This window comes from Nasonia vitripennis, chromosome 5 (assembly GCF_009193385.2).
Source record: "Nasonia vitripennis strain AsymCx chromosome 5, Nvit_psr_1.1, whole genome shotgun sequence".
NCBI classification, from domain to species: domain Eukaryota; kingdom Metazoa; phylum Arthropoda; class Insecta; order Hymenoptera; family Pteromalidae; genus Nasonia; species Nasonia vitripennis.
In genome coordinates this window covers 22377002-22395034 of record NC_045761.1, presented here as the reverse complement: position 1 = coordinate 22395034, position 18033 = coordinate 22377002, and the positions used below count along the sequence as shown (strand labels likewise).

The following is an 18033-nucleotide window of genomic DNA, read 5'->3' as shown; positions in this document are numbered from 1 at the left end:
AGACCGTAAAATTAACGGCGAATATGTTTACCTAAATACCCACACCCACTGGCTCAGAGACAGCAAAATAAATAAGAAGCCACGTCAAAGCTCCAAACCCAGCGCCGGCCGGATGATGTATCGCCGCGGCGAAGTAGACTCTCGTTATTGCAATTAGCATGCAAATCTACTCCACAGGCCTATAACCAACTATACACTCGCGGAAAATAAGACCCGATCGCGAATTACCCATCGGACGAGATAATGACACGCATAAGGCAATTTCAAAAGCACACACACACACACATACCTCGCTGTCGTCGTCTCTCTTTATAATTTCGGGGAATTTCTCGTGGTCGTCCACGGGCTCTAATTAAAATTCGTCGCGCGGCTCTCGTCCGCGCCCAGTTCCATACGTAATTACCACGAAAACGAACAAATTTGACTCGCTAAAGAAGCCAGCGGCTCTTCTTGCGTACACACCTTTTCGTTTCTTTTCACCTCCGAGAGGGGGGCTTTTTACTCCGTTGCTGCTGCTCACGTATACGCTTCGAGCTCTCTTTTCTCCCGATTTCGCGCTCGTAAACGTAACTACCAGTTCTTACGGGGCCAGGTGTGAACATGACGAAAATATCGCTCGGCTCTTGAGTGAATCGTTTTCTTTACGTTTCGCGGATTAATTTTTCCTCTCAATCGGGGGATAATCAATTTTCTAACATTGTGTAATTAAGCGATATTCATCAAGCCTGAGAAATCACCATCCTTCTCTCTAACCGGACGCGACAAAGTTCGAACGCGACGAATAATACGTCGTCGTCGGTCTACTTATAGCGTTCGATTTTTAATCGGCAAAAAAGAGTTTATTATACACAACGTATAGGTCTCAGCGTGCAGGTCGTGGAAGAAAAAGTAGGCTCGTATAGTTAATATCGCGAAATTAAAACGTCGTAATTTATGGGCCGTTTGAAGTAAACGACGAGTCGGTGCCTGCTATCCCCTGAATTATGGCTCCCTTAACTAGACTTGAGTTACGACGAAACACAGAGAGCGCGAGCGCGTTCTGCTCTCTCGTCCTTCTCTCTCTCTCTCTCTCTCTCTCTCTCTCTCTCTCTCTCTCTCTCTCTTTCCCGCGAACTCTTTGAACCTCGTCTTCTCCTCCACCTCCTCCGCCTTCCTTCCTTCCTTCCTCGATCGATGCTCGCGCGACACTTGCACCATCTCCGGTAGCGAACACGTCGTAAATAAAAAAAGAGAGAAAAGAGAAGACGGTAGAGTATATAGTATACAACGTCCCAGCATGGGACATCTCTTCCGATAAGCCTCTTTTCGTCGCGCTTGTTTTCCGAAAAAATACTCAGGTATACCGGGCCAGTCGTAAATTCGACGCACGCGCCACCTGTTTCGCTCTTCTATACACTCGAGCGCGCATATACACACGTATATATCGGGTAATAATAGTCCCTTCCTACTATATACTCGACGCGGCTAAGCGGACCGTTCGATATTTTCCCCGCTGCGCTGCGGCCGCTGCGGCTGGACGTTGAACCGTTGTGTGTATGAGAGAGAAAGAGAGGCTACTGCTATTCCCCAACGGCTAGAGGGAGCTATAGAGCGGCGGAGGCGACGACAAAAAAATGAAGCTTATGCATTATTGATCCGGGAGATTTTATTACGCGTGCAAGTGCCGGGAGGAGCTGTAGCGTATGCGAGGAAAATCTTTTGATTTTTTTTGGTACGATCATATCGATTAAATTAGGTCAGCCGCTGTTGTCAACTAAATTTTGAGAATTTTCAACCGAATGTCTCCCAGCATAAAGCAGTGCGTAAATTTCACTCAAAATTTACTCCACGTCCCACGCCTATATAACCACACGCTTTTTCAGTTCTCGGATGACGATTTTACCGACATACAGACTCCGTGATTTACGATATAACGAAGCATTAGAAAGCTGCTCGAAAAAAAACCAGCATTACGTGCGTTTATACACAACGCATACATTGTATAGCTCACATAGTGCACATTAGCGGTGAATACGTCTGGCCGCGAATATATTCGAAAATTATATAGCCATAACATCGGCGCAATAAAACTCGCTCCATTTTTCCTCTCTCACTCGTGCTCATCAGGAGAAGCAATAAGATACAGTCCATATGTCATCACCTGCGCGTCTCCACCCACTTCCTGACCGGAAACAATGAGCCCACACCGTGTCTGCGTAAAATTCCTGTCATCTGCTTGGGCTCTTTATATACCTTGTATATTATGCCCATATAATGCGTATACACAGTATACGTAATACGTAATACACTGGAGAAACGCAGAGTACAGTAGTAGCCCTGAAAAGAAGCCGTATATACACCCAGACTCGACTCTCTTAACCGCAGCTATTTCATTCACTTAACTCTGACCTCGTTTTCTTTTCGACTGCGCTCGCGCTGAGGTGTGCCCCGAGGAGAGGCTCCACTTCGTCGCTCTGTATACGTAGATTAAGATTTTACTGTACACACAGCTTCTTATCTCGAACGAAACTTCGATAAACCCGAGTATAGAACAAATTATTTATAATCGTTATATGTTATTGCAATATATATATATATATATATATATATATATATATATATATATATATATATATATATATATATATAATACACACAATGCGGCTCCTCGAAGATATCTCCAAAGCAAACACTCGTTCCCTCAGCTCTAAGCACATTCATTATAGACACCGCGAATGTAACCAGCAATTTAACAAAGCGAAATGATCATCGATCCTCTAGGTAACCAAGTAACCGCCGGTCATTATAAAACGCGTATATTATACATATAGTCGTTTTCTGCACCAGGGCTATTATACACAATATGAAATTTATTTTCCCCTAGAAATCATTGTCGCTGATGTGCTCGCGATGCTCGACTCGAGAAAATGAAGACGCGAGTGTGTGTGTACGTATACGCGAAAGGCCCTTTACGTTCTAATTGCGCGTTTCCTTCTCTCTCTCTCTCTCTCTCTCTCTCTCTCTCTCTCTCCCTCTCTCTCTTTCGCTTGCGCTTGCGCGCGCGTTAAAACAGGAAGAGCGTAATTAAACTTTTTATCGAAGAGCCTTTGACGACTTCTCTCTCTCTCTCTGCGTTGATGCTCTTCGATAAAATCGTCGTTCCGGCTTGATTAATGCATTCCTAGAGCCGCGAGATCCTTAGGACTTTTTAGCGCCTGTGTGCGCAATTTCGAAGCTACGAGGGATTAGACGATCAGTAGATGCAGACGGAGTGACCAGACATGCGCTGCTCTTTTAAATAACCTCGAATCATCAGACTTGCAAAAAAGCGCAATTAAAGCAGCTCACGGAAAACTACACGCCAGCAGCCTTTGACCAAACTCGGGATGACCATATAAACACGCGCGCGAGCACGTGAGCGATATTATTATTATGCGTCCCTCTCTCTCTCTTTCTCTTTCGGACAGCGTTTTATGGACCGTGAAACGCTAATTATTTCGCGTAATTCAGTCTCTCTCGTGCATCTCATCTCCCCCGCGCGATCTCTCACTCTCCTTATTTCTTCAGTGTGTATGGCGTATTAGGCCTTTAATAGCGGCTAATTAAAGTGTTAATGAAATGACGTGTTCATTGTCGAAAAAAAAACAGCAACAACCGCGACTCTTACAGACACACTGTATAAGGCGAAACTCGGCGGTTTAACGGAGCTTTACCTTTTTTTTCGCTCTACCTCCGCATGAATAAATGATTTCTCGTGTTATACATACTACTGCGTTTCTAATGATTTATTTGCTCTTTTTGTTTCAGGTGAGTTTGCCACACACACACACACACACACGAATGTACTGATGCAGTATGGGTGAGTTTGGAGTGTGTACCGAGAACGATTTCGCTGAATCGCGGAATCTCTCGAGCTGCTTTACGACGGGGATCGAAATTATTCGAGTCTCTCTCGGTGTATATATATATATATATATATATATATATATATATATATATATATTGTATATACATATACCTGGAATCGGAGTAGCTCGAGCCATAATTAGCCCCGAGCTCTCCGGCGGTGCAAATGAACGGCGTTTATAATTCCGCGGAGGAGAAAAAAGAGCAGCAGCGACGAAAATCTGGTTTAATAGACGCGAGAGCTGCAGTGAGAGTTTATATAGTGTATAAGTATACAGGAAGATGAGGGAAGAATTTTCTGGAATGTTGTCTTGAAAAATGGCTTTTATATCGCATAGCGAATTCCGGTGCGCGCACGTGACGAATGCGAGCATTCGGCATCGATAAGCCTTATCCTATATAATGAACCAGCGTGTACTGTGTGGATCTCGTGCGAAAGAAGGAGCTGACCTTGCCCAAAGGCAAATCATCATTAGTATGTATACTATGTATAGTGTATACACGCGATTGTGGTACAAAAGTGGAGAGACTCGCTTTGATCGACAGGCTTTATTCATAATGAACCGCGTATGCAGCCGCGGGCGTTTTTCGCCTTAATTGACATAGGATTATTATAAGCAAATTTCAAAATAAAACGTATATAAGAATTTCGTGCGTCTCGTCTCTCGGGGCATCGCGTGATGGATTGACCGCGTCTCGGGACAATGTGACACACACACACACACACACGCGCGTATAATATATTTCGAAAGAGAAAGCCACAGACCGCATCGGTATGATATTCAAAGTGTCATGCGATACCCTCTACCCGACTGTATATATATAAAAATACAAATGCGAGGATCGGCGAATAATTTGTAATCAATTCGGCTCCTCTCACGCTTATATATATGCGTAAGAAAATAAAGTCGTCAATCCATACACATATAACGACTCGCTATCGATCTCGCCTCGGCTCTCGCGTCCCTGATTGATACTCCGTAATTCGAAAAAATAACTCACCGCCGCTATATACATAACGTTTATAAATTCCGATATTTTTCGCTCTCCTCAACGAGAGATGGTTTTTGATCGACGCGTTCGCTCAGCCGGAAAGTTACACGCGCTCGTTATATGATTCACGCGCGAGTCCACTCCGCGCTGACAAGTCAATCTCTCGCTCGCTCTGTTCCCCCGAAAATAGCCGTGACGTCATGTTTTTTTTTGCGTTGCGTTGCGGTGATCTCTCTTGCATCGATCTAACGCGCATCGGGACATCGATCGGTGCGCGTGGATGGATGATGGTAAAAAAGGCCGGGTGATCAGCATGCGCGATCGATAAATATTTATACGACTCTGTGTGTGTGTGTGTACGTGTGTGTGTACGAGCTTCCTTTTTTACTCGAAAGCACGGCTGTGCCGCGCGACGATTGTCCGCGGCCGCCTATATCAAATGCTAATTAAACGGGTGTCTAATGGCGATCGAGAACGAGAGAGAGGATGAAAGAGCCGATGCATGTGTGTGTATTTGTGTGTGTATATGGCAGTTTTCGGCAAAGAGAGAGAGAGAGAGAGAGAGAGTCGAGAGCAGCTAATGTATGCCAGGGGGCTAGCACGGTGGTCCCGTGTGGGTGGTCCGCGTCCTGCGCCAAGGCACTCCCCGGTCTCTCTCTCTCTCTCTCTCTCTCTTTTGCTTCGCGACTCGCGCACACCGACTCGCACACCCGCGGACGCGCGTGTGTGTAATATGTATATACACGTATATACTCTGCACTTGCTCTGTACGCAAAGCTCCATAAGCTCTCCGCGGTGCGTGCTTCACGCTACTCGTAATACGACAGTAGTTCTCGTCATCGAGTCGCGTCCCATCTCTCCCGCGCTTTTTGCTCCCGAGCTTTATACTCTCCTCTCATTTTACGACTCGATTGGAGGCCTGTATATACCGAGTGTGCGCGAGTAGAATGAGAAGAATCGTGTATCGCGAACGATTAAGTACAATATATAGAGTGTCGGAAATGTGCAAATTGATGGATTAAAAAGAAGGCTGATGCAGCTTGTGTAAACACTCGGCGGCGCCGTTGGGACAACATCAGAGTGCCGAGGTGCTTCTGTCACATTGTCGCCGACTGGCGCCAGGATGCTCTCTCGTGGATCGAGTGTTTGGTTTTCCCTCGTTTTTCATTACACACACACACACACACATAGACACACGCAATAATTAGATCAAGACAAAGGAAATTACGCGCGACGCTGTTCCACTCTCATTTTTTTGCATAATATACTCGCGCGCGACAAAAAGCAATTTGGACAGGCTGCATAAAGCGTCGCAGAAATAATAATAATAATAACGTGAGTGAGAGAGACGGGGGACAATAGGTCGGAGGTTTCGCGTGCGCAGAGAGAGAGAAGAGCACATCAGCTCGTGTGTGGCCGATCGCGTATCGCTCAATTGAGTGAGCGAGCGCGTCCTAAAAGGCTGAGAGAGAGAGAGAGAGAGAGAGAGAGAGAGAGAGAACCGGTCGCTGCCTCCGGTTACAGTTTTGACGATTCAATACGTCTCAGCTGTGTGTTCCCCTCTCTCCCTCTCGCGCTTCTCAACGCTAAACGGGCCCGCTCACTGTGCTTCATTTGGCTCTGCTTTGGGAGATTTTTACAATTTCGTCTCTTGTACGCACACATAATCGCCCACGACTCGCGTAAAAGCTCACTACACACATGCGCGCACGCGGAAGACGGAACCCTAGCGGGCGGCGCGCTGCACCGCGCGTATACTAAAAATAGTTTTATTAATGCGCTGGAGGACAAATTAGCCGGCTGATTGTACGTTTTAATTACGGCCGCCTTTCGCTTTCTCTCTCTCTCTCTCTCTCTCTCTCTCTCTCTCCCTTCTTCTTCCTCACATCCCGCTCGCGCGCAGTCGTTCGTATCAAGTAGTCATAAGTGGCCGCCTCGTAAAGACGGGATAAAAAACGCGCATTGCTTTCTCGACAGAGCCGCAACGGCAGCGGCGGCGGCAGCCGCACAGAGAAGAAAAAGACAATTACATAAATTGCGTACTTGTGTTCGCGCAGAAAGAGAGAGAGAGAGAGAGAGAGAGAGAGAGAGAGAGAGAGAGAGAGAGAGAGAGAGCTGTGCGTTAAAACGCTGACTTCTTTATTAACCGCGAGAGCAAGCGAGCATGCGATCCACCCGCTCGTCTTTCATTTTTCGCGCAGCTTTTGCATAGCTCCCCGAGCGATTGCGCAGAGGGAAATAAATAAATCGGTAAAAAGCGCGAGCATTGTGTTCCTCTCTTTTACTCTTCGCGATTCTCGCAGCTCTTCTTTTTCTGAAACCGGGTGGCGGCAATTTACGTGCCTGCGGATCATTTCTCGCGAGTATATAGGAGCTCGCCCGGCTAATGGGCCCTGGCAATTAAATTCTATGCTCTCTTGGAGTTCGAATGATTTCCCCGCGTGCGCAGCTCCATCTCTACTATTAACGCAGAAAATGACTACCTTTGCGCCCCGGCCACACGCGGACAATATTTTTTCGGTGACGAGGCAGATAAGTCCAGAGAGAGAGAGCTGAGAGAGAAGAAGAAGAAAGAATATGAGAGGCGCGATATAAGAGGCTCTCGGGTAATGAAGACGTTTCTCTAGGTTAGGGGAACTTTGACGTTTTTATGGCTCCTCTCCGTGACTCCTTTTTTTCTGTCTCCCTCTCTCTCTCTCTCTCTCGCGCTGCTTCTTTCTTTCTCTCGGAAAGAGATACTGCTGTACGCTCACGATGAGTTTATCACACGCGGCTCTAATTTTTTAATAGAGGACGACTTGCTCCTTTCATACCGAGAATAAAAAAAAATTACCTCTTATACAGTACTGTAACGCGGTAGCTTCGCTGCTGGTGGTCCGCGACCGGGGGCGCACAAAGGGCCCGTTTTGTTGACATCTCGAGGCAATTTTATTGGCTTCGCCGGCCGCGAGCGCGCTTCTTTTTTGTGCCCGAGAAGGGAGCGAGAACCTCGTAAAGTCGGGCTAGAAGTGCGCCTGCGCGCGGGCCCTAACTCAAATTTCGCCGACGCTTATCGCCCCCCGACGCAGATTGCATTCCCGCGCATTTTCTCAAAGAGTTGTATACCTTCGATGATTCGGCGCTGGTTTAACGCTTATTGGAAACGGCCTCTCTCTCTCTCTCTTGAGAGAGAGAGAGAGAGAGAGAGAGAGAGAGAGAGAGAGAGAGATTGATAGCGATTAATCATCAGCTGAATACGGTTTCGCATATATTTTATACAAGCGAGAGTGAGCAGAGACGGACGTTATATGCTATAGAAGGATTCAATAAAACGAGTTTATTTTCGGCGACACACTACACTCGCGCTTTGTCCGCAGCAGCGGCAGCAGAGATATATATGCTGAAAAATCCCGCTGCGGGTTTTCGATGACGCTCACTTTGTATATCTCAATTAAATTTGATGGCCGCAGTTAAATTTCGCGGATTCACGACGATACTAGCCTCTCTCTCTCTCTCTCTCTCTCTCTCTCTCTCTCTCTCTCTCTCTCTCTCTCTCTCTCTCTCTCTCTCTAGTGATTTAGAGACGAAAAACCAGTTTCTTCGCATTGTGCCTGATGCAGCCGGACACTTTTACACAGCCCGGGCGAGATGTTTATAGGCCCTCCCGTCGTTGTAAAAAAGTTCTCTCTCTCTCTCTCTCTCTCTCCCACTCGCGCGCGGCAATAATTGAAAATGTTCATTTTTATACATATCGCGCATAGGCGCGTATAAGCTGGAGTCGAACGTGTTAAATTTACAAGCGCGTCTCGTCCATCAGAGCCCAGAGAAAGAGAGAGAGAGAGAGACACGAGCGAATTCCTCGGGCTTGTGTGTATATGGAGAAGGATACTCGAGATGCCGAATTCCTCCTGCGCGCGGCTAATCCGCAGAGGCCGTGTCATCGTCGAAAGAAGCTTATACGCGGCAGAGGTTTGATTCGAGACGAGAGTTAGAACCTTATACTCGAGTTTATCCTAGATTATATACGCTCCGCTCACTCGGTGTACAATTACTCCATTTTTTCGCTTTAAATTTTTATTCACATTTTCGTGTGAGAATATAGCATAGAGATAAATACCGGTAGCTGAAAAATAAGGGCCGGGAAATTTACAGCGAAGAGGTCAAGCTGCGTATAAGCTAGACGGTAATCAGCGTAAGTCACACAAAGGACTGTGGTTACACGCGTGAGCCCACGCCTCGCACATACGCGTACACCTATATAATATCGGCGCTATTATTCACGATTATTGGTGTCGGGGCCAAATTACGATAATTTTGTGGATTTTTCGATCGCCTCCTCGCGCATATTACACGGAGACGCGGATTTTTCGGCTATTTTTCAAAGTAATGTGTGAAATTATTTACACTTTACAGCCTCACACAGAGAGCGAGGTAAGAGATCGAGGATAATAATTTGGCGTATAGCCGCAGAAACGACCGGGGCTATTTTCTTTTACGATTATATTTCGAGAATGTATATATATACGGTTGATGGGCTTGTTTTCGGCGCTATTATCCGAATTTTTATATCATCCTGTCCGCCGTAGAATTAATCGCCGATCGATTAACGAGGCGATTTCTTTCTTCGAATATCTCTACCCGCACACTACAGTGTATACACACATAAACGTATATACAATATACAAGTGAACTGCGAGCGACGATCAAATATTCAAACGACGCGACGAGAGCTCTCTGCGAGCGCGTGTGTTATATAGCTTAATCTCGAGGGGCTTTCAGCCGGGTGCTTAACTATAATTACGCGGGGCTCTGACGAAAGACTACTACTCGAATGAGCGAGAGAGTGAGCAAAAAGTGTGCTCAAGACTCGAGTTGTTGGCACCTCCGAGCGATATCTCTCGGCGCGATTTTCGCGACGCGGTAGGTAAAGACCACTATACTACTATAGCGGCGACTAATTCGAGAGCTTGCAACGTAGTGCAAGCGACGGATATAAATCGCACGTTGTGTAGCTAGACTCTCTCGTGTACATGCTCTCGACGCTATATACACGCGCGAGGCTTTAATCGATAATAATTTTTCTATTTTCGACCCATGCGTTCCGTGTGATAATTGAGATTGCATCTGTCGCGCGTACGTTATACGCGATAATATGTGTGTCATATTCGCGGCGCTCGCTCGATGAGCCAAGAAATTAAGCCGTGTGCAGTATAAGGGGGAGAGTAAATCCTCATCAAAGATGCGCCTTCGTTAATAAAACGCCGTAGTATAATCGTATATGAATTCGTGGATGTATTTACGTATAGCATCCGTTAAAGCTGCCTGTGTGTATATTATACTAATGTTTTCCGCGTTCTAAACGCGCTGCTGAAAAATTGCTCGCTGATAGGTACGCGCGCACGCGAATTTTATTTTTGTTTACAACCTAGCTTTTGGCGAAATTTACGGCGATTTCCAATTTTAAACTTTCCCGCCGCTCGCGCAATAAAAATAATTCGCCGAGCGTTATGCGCACGCGTATACTATAAATAACGAGAAGAAACAGTATATACCTACGCGCGAGAGCTTAGAAGTCGATCTCTAAAAGCGTCCGGGCGTGTATATGGGCGGAAAAAAAAGTTGTCACTCTCCGGGGCCTCAAGTGTCCGTCTGAGCCTCTCTACGTCGGCAAATACTTGAATAAACTCCAAAATCAATAGCAGGCCTGCACTTGACTCGAAAATAACCCGAGAGACAATCGTCGACGTCGGTAATTTGTTGCGGAATACCGTGACACGTCGTCGTGTGCGTGTTTTGTTCATTTGATTATTTTTTGGCAGAAATTCACGACGACTAGCGGGGCGACGAAGACAGTCGCGCTGGTGGTGGTCCGCGTCGAAACAATGAATTCGCTTCATAAATCTCAATTCAGCCAAGAGCCCACGGTTTCAATTAAACTTAATCGACGACGACCGCACAGAGATGACTACTGTGTTATGCAGTGCGTGTGTGTGAGGGGCTGTGTATCGACGATTATGACGGGACGCGCGAGTCAGTCGTATAATCGAGTTTCTCGGTGTCTCTGTGCTGATTGTTTGCCAAAGGATCGCAAGCGCGAGAGAATTTATGCCAATTGGTCGCGCGCGCGTTATTGAGATATTTTTCTCGTGTAAATTGTTTTAAAAACCACTTGAAAGCAGCTATTATTTTATATAAACCTACACACGATTTTCCCGTGACCGCAGCCGAGTCGAGAGCGATCGATCCCACAAAAAGCACCTTGCGAATCTCCCAGAGGAGAGACGGTGCACAGCTTTCGAGGAAGCCGCTTTCTCGGAGGAATCCTCTCGAGAATCCGGCCCTCTCCGGGTATCCTGCTGCATACGCGACAAATTGCCTTGCGACGATCTCTCTCCGTCATATCCTACTTGGAAAATTACCGTAGCGGCGGGGCCGAAAAAGCGCCGAATTAACGCATTCCCGCGCGGCTATCGGCGAATTTGTCGACGAGACTGCACATATAAGTATACTCGCTTTTATACGAAGAAACGAAAGTTTATACGCTCTTTTAGCGCTCGAGGCGCTGTCGGATTATAATTAATAGCTTAATTTCCACCTTTCAGGAAGTGTATAGTCGTGTTCTCTGAGCTCTCGTGTCTGGTTTAGGCCGCCAACGGCGAATATGGGATGACGAAGGAGTTCTCTCTCTCTCTCTCTCTCTCGCGTGCGCGCGCGCACCCACATGAGAGAGACGTGATTCTCGCGGAGAAGAGGATCGAATATCGCCGCGTGAAATATGCCCGGACTACCTCGGGCAATAAAAACTTTAATGTCAACGATACGACGCGCTCTTTCTCTCACTCGGCTCGCTCCTCTCGATTTACGATCCAATTGCGAATATTCCCTCGATATAAACCTCTATTATGTACACACACACACACACACACACACACATACAGCCTTTTTCTAGTCATTAAGGCCTCCCTTACGCTGATTGCGACATGATTTTCTTGGCTGGTAATTCCGATGATATACGCCCGGTGCTTATTAGCCAAGAGGGCCTAGGCCACATGGTGTAATTTATTTGCGGAGATAAAGCCTTTGAATAACAGCCTAGGAGAGAAAGATTCCGAAATTGTGGCTTCATTGTGTCCGTCACAATGTGTCTCCGCAGCTGATATCGGATAGCGGCGGCCACGACGGGGCTCGTATTACACATTAATTCGGGGACACTTTTTTTCTCTTTCTCTCGGTCGGAGCGAGGAATGTTGAGAAAAAACTTATGGTAATGGCGTTATAATAAGAGAAAATTAGCAAACTCTCTCTCTCGCCGGGCCAACTTGATGTATACCGGCTGAAATCAACACCTCCGATACGCCGATCGCGTCGCAGATAAGCTCGTTAATCGGCATCTCATTATGGAACGCTGTGTATAACAGACTCTTCAAATTTTTTCGGCTTTATCTCGGCAGGCGAATCTAGCTTTGGATTTATGCCAGCTGATGTATTTGGAAAAAAAAACACACTCGCAAATTTGTCCTTATCGCACAATATAACGCTCGAGCTGCCGCTGCGGTAGACAGTCCCTCTGATAATCAAAGTCACGTGAGAGAGAACAGCCGGTATTTTCGTTCTCTCTTCGTGCGGCTGCACCGCGCGCGGCAGGAAATTAAGATGTATCGCCGAATCTGGTGCGGGTAATTTGCATGTCCCGCGACGCCTACGCAGGAGGCCACCCGCGCGCGCAAAAATTCACTCGCTTTTATCCGCTCGGCACAGAGACTGCATTGACGCGGGAAAATCGACGCTTTTAAAATGTCGCCGATCTGCCTGTTATTATACTCATTGTGTATTTCAATACATCCGGATTTTAGTGCTCGCAGAACTACTCGCTGTTTGTATGATAATTCGCGCGAGGGACTGCAGAGAGTGAGACGTTATTGCGGCTGCTTTACGCTCGCGACTCTCGCGATTAAATCTACATGGGAATCGCTCTTTTATTCTGCGCACACGGAGCGAGCTTTGTGCAAAAATTTTCAGCTTATATTATCATTTGCCGCGTAATCCCCGCGCAGCGTAACTCGCGGTATCAGACGGTATTAGTACTTATAAATAGGGGGACTCGTCGGAGATATATTTTTACATTTGCATACAATCCGCTGTATATATATAACATACAGCGAGCGGTGCCAGTGGACATGTTAATACTCGGGGGCGAAACGGAAGCCGCGCGGCAAATGAGCTCGTTCTTTTTGCGGGGCCGACAAGTCATCAAAATATTTCCATAAGCGTGAAAGCACACGCGGAGGAACGAGCCGACTACTGAATTAGCCCGAGCGCGGAGTGTGTATTAGAGAGCGAGCCGACTGAAATTAGCGAGGACGCGACACAATTTCAGCCGTTTCCCTTTTTGCTCTCTATATACTTTAATGTATTATTCATAGCGGCCAGTCTCTTTTCACGCAGCTATACGTATACATAATACTCAAAAACATAACAGTAGATATAGCGCACAAGAGTCCACGGAATAAATCAGAGCTGCTCGAAAGGTTGGGACGCGTGCCGCGGCATAAATATGCGCGAAACGCAGCCTCGAGGCGGTTCGGCCCATACGTTACATTAACACATTAGACTCTGTGCTCGCTTGCGTGCCGAAAAGCAGTGAGCCGTTGTCGGAGGAAAAAATAAGCCGTGTAAGTGTGTGAGTATACTCGAAATACACACAACTGTGCCACGTATAATGTGTCTATAGCGCGAGGAAAACATCGATCACGGAAAGACAAGCGGCAATCAAAAACGATCTTCCCCCGCATCACACACACACGCTCGTATACGCGTCTATAATTGAACGCGATGTATGATCGATCGGGTCTATAGGTGTATGAGGAAGGAAGTCGATAATCGTGGTTCTTCTTCCTTTTGTTTATTACGCTCGTTAAGCCCCGATATCCGGCTAAATTGATTCACTGTATACGAGGGATTTTATAAAAATAATTTAAATTTTCAAACACGTATAATAATGACGATCAGCGATAAGAAAGTCAATTTGGAGAAAAAATCGCGTATACAGGCCGCGGCGCAAATTGAAAAATTACCGTAGCCGAAGGAATGCCCGCGATGATTCATTAGAGCCGTCGGTTCAACGGCCATCAGCGTGAAATTTGAGGGAAGTGTATAGCGTATAATACAGTCGAGCGAGAGCTGAACCGAATAGCTATAAGGGATCCACCGGTTGAGCGTCGCTTTGGCCACACACACTCTCCTCGGTGGCTCCAATTAAGCGGGCAACATTAATTTCAACCACCCGGCGGTTATCTCCTTCTCTCTCTCTCTCTTTCCCTCTCTCTTCCTCTCCTTTCGTTCTGCACTTCCTACCCTGTCTGCGCTTGTCGCTCGCGCACGTGGCTTTCGTCGCGCTCTTTCTCTCTCTCTTCCTGCTCTACTTTTTCTCCTCCTCCTCCTCCTCCTCTTCTTATTCGCCGCGCACACCCCGGCGTCGTTCGCTTTTATTCGATAATCGCGGTACTTAGTGCTTAGCGTCTTCTGCTTCTTCTTTTTTTTTTTCGCGGAACTCGCGTAACCGCCGATTTTCCATTGTTTAATCAAGCCGAGCGTCGAGTACATGTCGCTCCATTTGTCGGGGCTTATTTTCGAGATGCTCGTTTCGGAACTTTGTACACTTGTCTCGTCGCTCGCTGACGCGCTAACATAAACTCTCGAGAGCTTCACTGCCGCTGGAATATGTATGTATGTGTAGGGAGAGGAAAATAACACGTGAGAGATGGAGACGCGACAGGCGTTAACTGAAGAGATTGTCACTTGGAAAATGTTAATTGAAATAAAGGAGGAGAGTTATGTGCGCGAGAGCTGGGCTTGCGTAAGAGCGCAAAAAGTCCATCGATTTTCAAATCGACTCGCGGGATGAGTCGAAACTGCACACCTTCCTCACAATTACCACGAGTTGATTTATCAAAGTTTCGCCTCGCGGATCGTATCAGCCCGAGCTTATCGGGGCCACGCCTTTGGGACCAGCTCTTGATTGATCGACGAACCGGGAATTATTAGAGGCTAATCGTTCTCCATAACGACGCGGCGTTGGATTAATCGCGCTTTTCGCGAGTTTCCATCGAAATAAACCTCCCGCACTTTCATTGTTTAATTACACCCGATAACATCAACCTATACAAGCTACTACGTCATATCGTAGAAATTCGAGCAAACGCATAACGCAGAGACATTAGAAGGAGCTCGAGGCGGTCGTTAAATCGGCGCACGATCGTTATAGAAACGACGCTTATACACACGCTCTATATCGTGGGAACGACTGTTCTATATATCCGCGTATACGGGTCAGTTCTGTCGGTCGCCGATTTATGGGACCACAGCCGGTCGCGCGCAAGCTGCAATTAATATCAATGTATAACGAGATATAGCTCTCCTGCGTGCTTATACACTCGCGCCGACAAATAATCCGCCGTGCGACGATCCGTTGACGAAATTTCTCGGCGGGCCTCGCGCGCGGAGGAATTAAAAATAATTGGCCATGATTGCCGCTGGAACGACTCTTTTATTTTAGGAATATCCAGCGCTGCTACTGTGCGGGTATATTTATAACTCGGCGTCGTGTGTACAGCGTGTATAGTTTTAACGAGTTAATCTCGAAGATTGAAAAGTTCAATGTGTAAAAGTGTAACGATACTCTTTGACGTATACTCGCGCGGCAGATCGGACGAGATAAGGTTAATTCGTTTAAAGCGATATTCGCGCGCAAACCCACAAACACGAGGTTTAATTACCGAAAAGTATACGCACGAGAGTCGAGGGGAATTTCAGGTCAGCGGATTGAAATCGTCCGCGTGCTCGAGTGGTCGTTCAAGTTGCCGTGAATGGAAGTGTCGATGGCTTGCCGATCGCGAAATTGCCAATCGCAGCTGCGGCCGTAATTAACGAGAAAGCTTGTTGCGAGCTGTATATCGCCTGGCTCTCGATATGTGCTTTGCTCTAGCTCTAGAAACTCGATTCGAGTGGTAGAGAACGAGACAAAAGAGATTCGAGCTTTTAATAGACACGACGGTTTCGTAATCGAGCGGAAAGCTTGTTCTGCGTTTTATCAAATGAAAAGCCTTTGATGAAAAATTTTCGAGACCTCGACGAAGCTCAACCCAATTATCGCTCGAAGCTATAAGCGGAGCAGCGAAGTAGCGTATGGCGATCGATTAGAGCTCGAGGTTGTATCGTTTTCGTATAAAATATTGAGGAAGTTGTCATGTCCCGGCTATCCATATAAGAGGTATATACATGCGATGATATGGGGGTATACACAAAGAGAGACAAAGTAAAACAACGAATCTAAGCGCGTTTGTTTTTACGAATTATGAATATGTGTACATATGACTTTTTCATTAATTTTCGTTTGAAAATCTGTGAGCATTTTTTAATTTGTGTCTTCAATTTTTTTGTTCTCAGGACGAAGTAAGTAACGCCGCTATGACGTAAGGATTGACTACGTACTCGTCCGAGTATTATCCGACGAAATAATGCCGTTTGGAGAACGTGAGCTTTTTCGATCCACAATCGTTTTCTTTTTAATAGCCTATTGACTAACGTTTTGCACCTGTTAATATACCGACGATTACAATTTGTTTTGTTTGATAGTCTCGAAACGCGAGAATCGATACTTTTATCCGATCGAAACTGAATATATCAAAGAAATCATTGTCGATGATTTGAATATCAAATTGACAGGTGACGAAAGGAATTTTCTTATCGAGAAACAGCACGATTGCTCGAGCTTTGGCGGAAAAAAATATTCTCGAAAATTCATCAAACTTTCCTGCTAATAATGATGTCGAAATTCGCGTAATCAGCGAACCGAATAATAGCCGCAGTTTACATAACCTCGTTTTACGTCAGTCTTTAAAAAAAAATATATATATATATTTCGAATACAAGCTTCTGCCCGAGAATCTCGACCTATCGATTCTCCACTATACGACGTACACACAGTAGCGCAACTATCGGCCGGAGGCTGTGCTCGGCGGCACTTCTTGGAAGCCGCGTCCGTGTTTTCCTTCGCGCAAAAAACGACATCAAATGCGCTTTTTGTCGCCGAGTCGCGCTGAAGAAATCGCTAATTACAGTCGGCTCTCTCCCTCGTGGAAAACGAATTAATTACATCCCGCGGATGGATTAGAGGCCTTTTTCGTTCGGAGAGTTTGAAAATTGTACGATTGAAGTGAGGCACATACTGTTGCGTGACTGCGGCGTTTATTTGCCTACGTGCAATTAAAATGTTAACATCTTGACGGGTATAAAGCTCGCGTTTTGCTTTTTTTTTCGCGATAGAATGTACTTATTTATAGCCTTCCAGTGGGAGCGAGATTGAAAAAACGAATTAACGTCCGGTGTAATTGTTTTAAATACACGTTGTCACACTCGCTTAAGTATAGCCAGTGTTTAATTGAATTAAACCGCTCCGTCGCCGCTATTGGATTAGCGGAAGATTAGCGTGGCAGATTCAAATTTTTGAGGTTATGTGCAGCTCGTGGTATACGAAAATAAACTGTGTATACTGTGTAAGTATATAGGTGCGATGGTTCCGTGGCCAACGAATGTCGTCCAGAAGGTCACTTACGTCTCTCGCGTAGATGTCGACACGCTTAGCCTCGTTTGTCTAAGTAATGGTCACAGTCATAATTCAACTGCTCCAACGCGAGCTCGTTACGTATTGTATCGACGCACATATTAATTCGATATTTCCCTCTTCGCGGATGTTAAAAAAGAAAAACAAGGAACTCAACTCATCGCGGGATTTATCATTCGACTATCACGTTTCAAAACTACCGACCATACGTATAAATTCATAACGAATATACTCGCTCGCGCAAAAAAACTCTTGGAATTTCGCCGAGAGCTTTCGCAAATTGTAAAATCGGAATTAATCCGCCGCGAGTAGTATGTATATAAAGCCATATCTCGGATTAACTTCCCCAATAAAAAGCCGTGTTCACTGCCAATGACGAAAGCGGCCCTCCGATTTTTTCCGCGCGCGTATGCGTAAATACTAAATTGCAAGTACAGCATAATTACGAGAGGCGCAGTAAAAAGAGCGTCTCTCTCTCGGCGACCGTTTAATTACGCGAAACGATAACCGCGCGCGCTCGCGCGGAGAGTATTATCAATTGCGCGCGCAAACGA

General features: G+C 46.1%; 1 protein-coding gene across 2 annotated transcripts in view; it reads left to right on the top strand.

Annotated features, from left to right (window-relative positions):
• The window catches only part of LOC100123902 (homeobox protein invected), a 37241-nt gene that overhangs the window by 14862 nt on the left and 4346 nt on the right, over positions 1 to 18033 (top strand). For both annotated transcript variants that reach the window (XM_001607622.6, XM_008209161.4), the window contains exon 3: positions 16303 to 16308. In XM_001607622.6, the coding sequence (XP_001607672.2) occupies positions 16303 to 16308 (6 nt within the window). The remainder of the gene's footprint in view (positions 1 to 16302; positions 16309 to 18033) is intronic.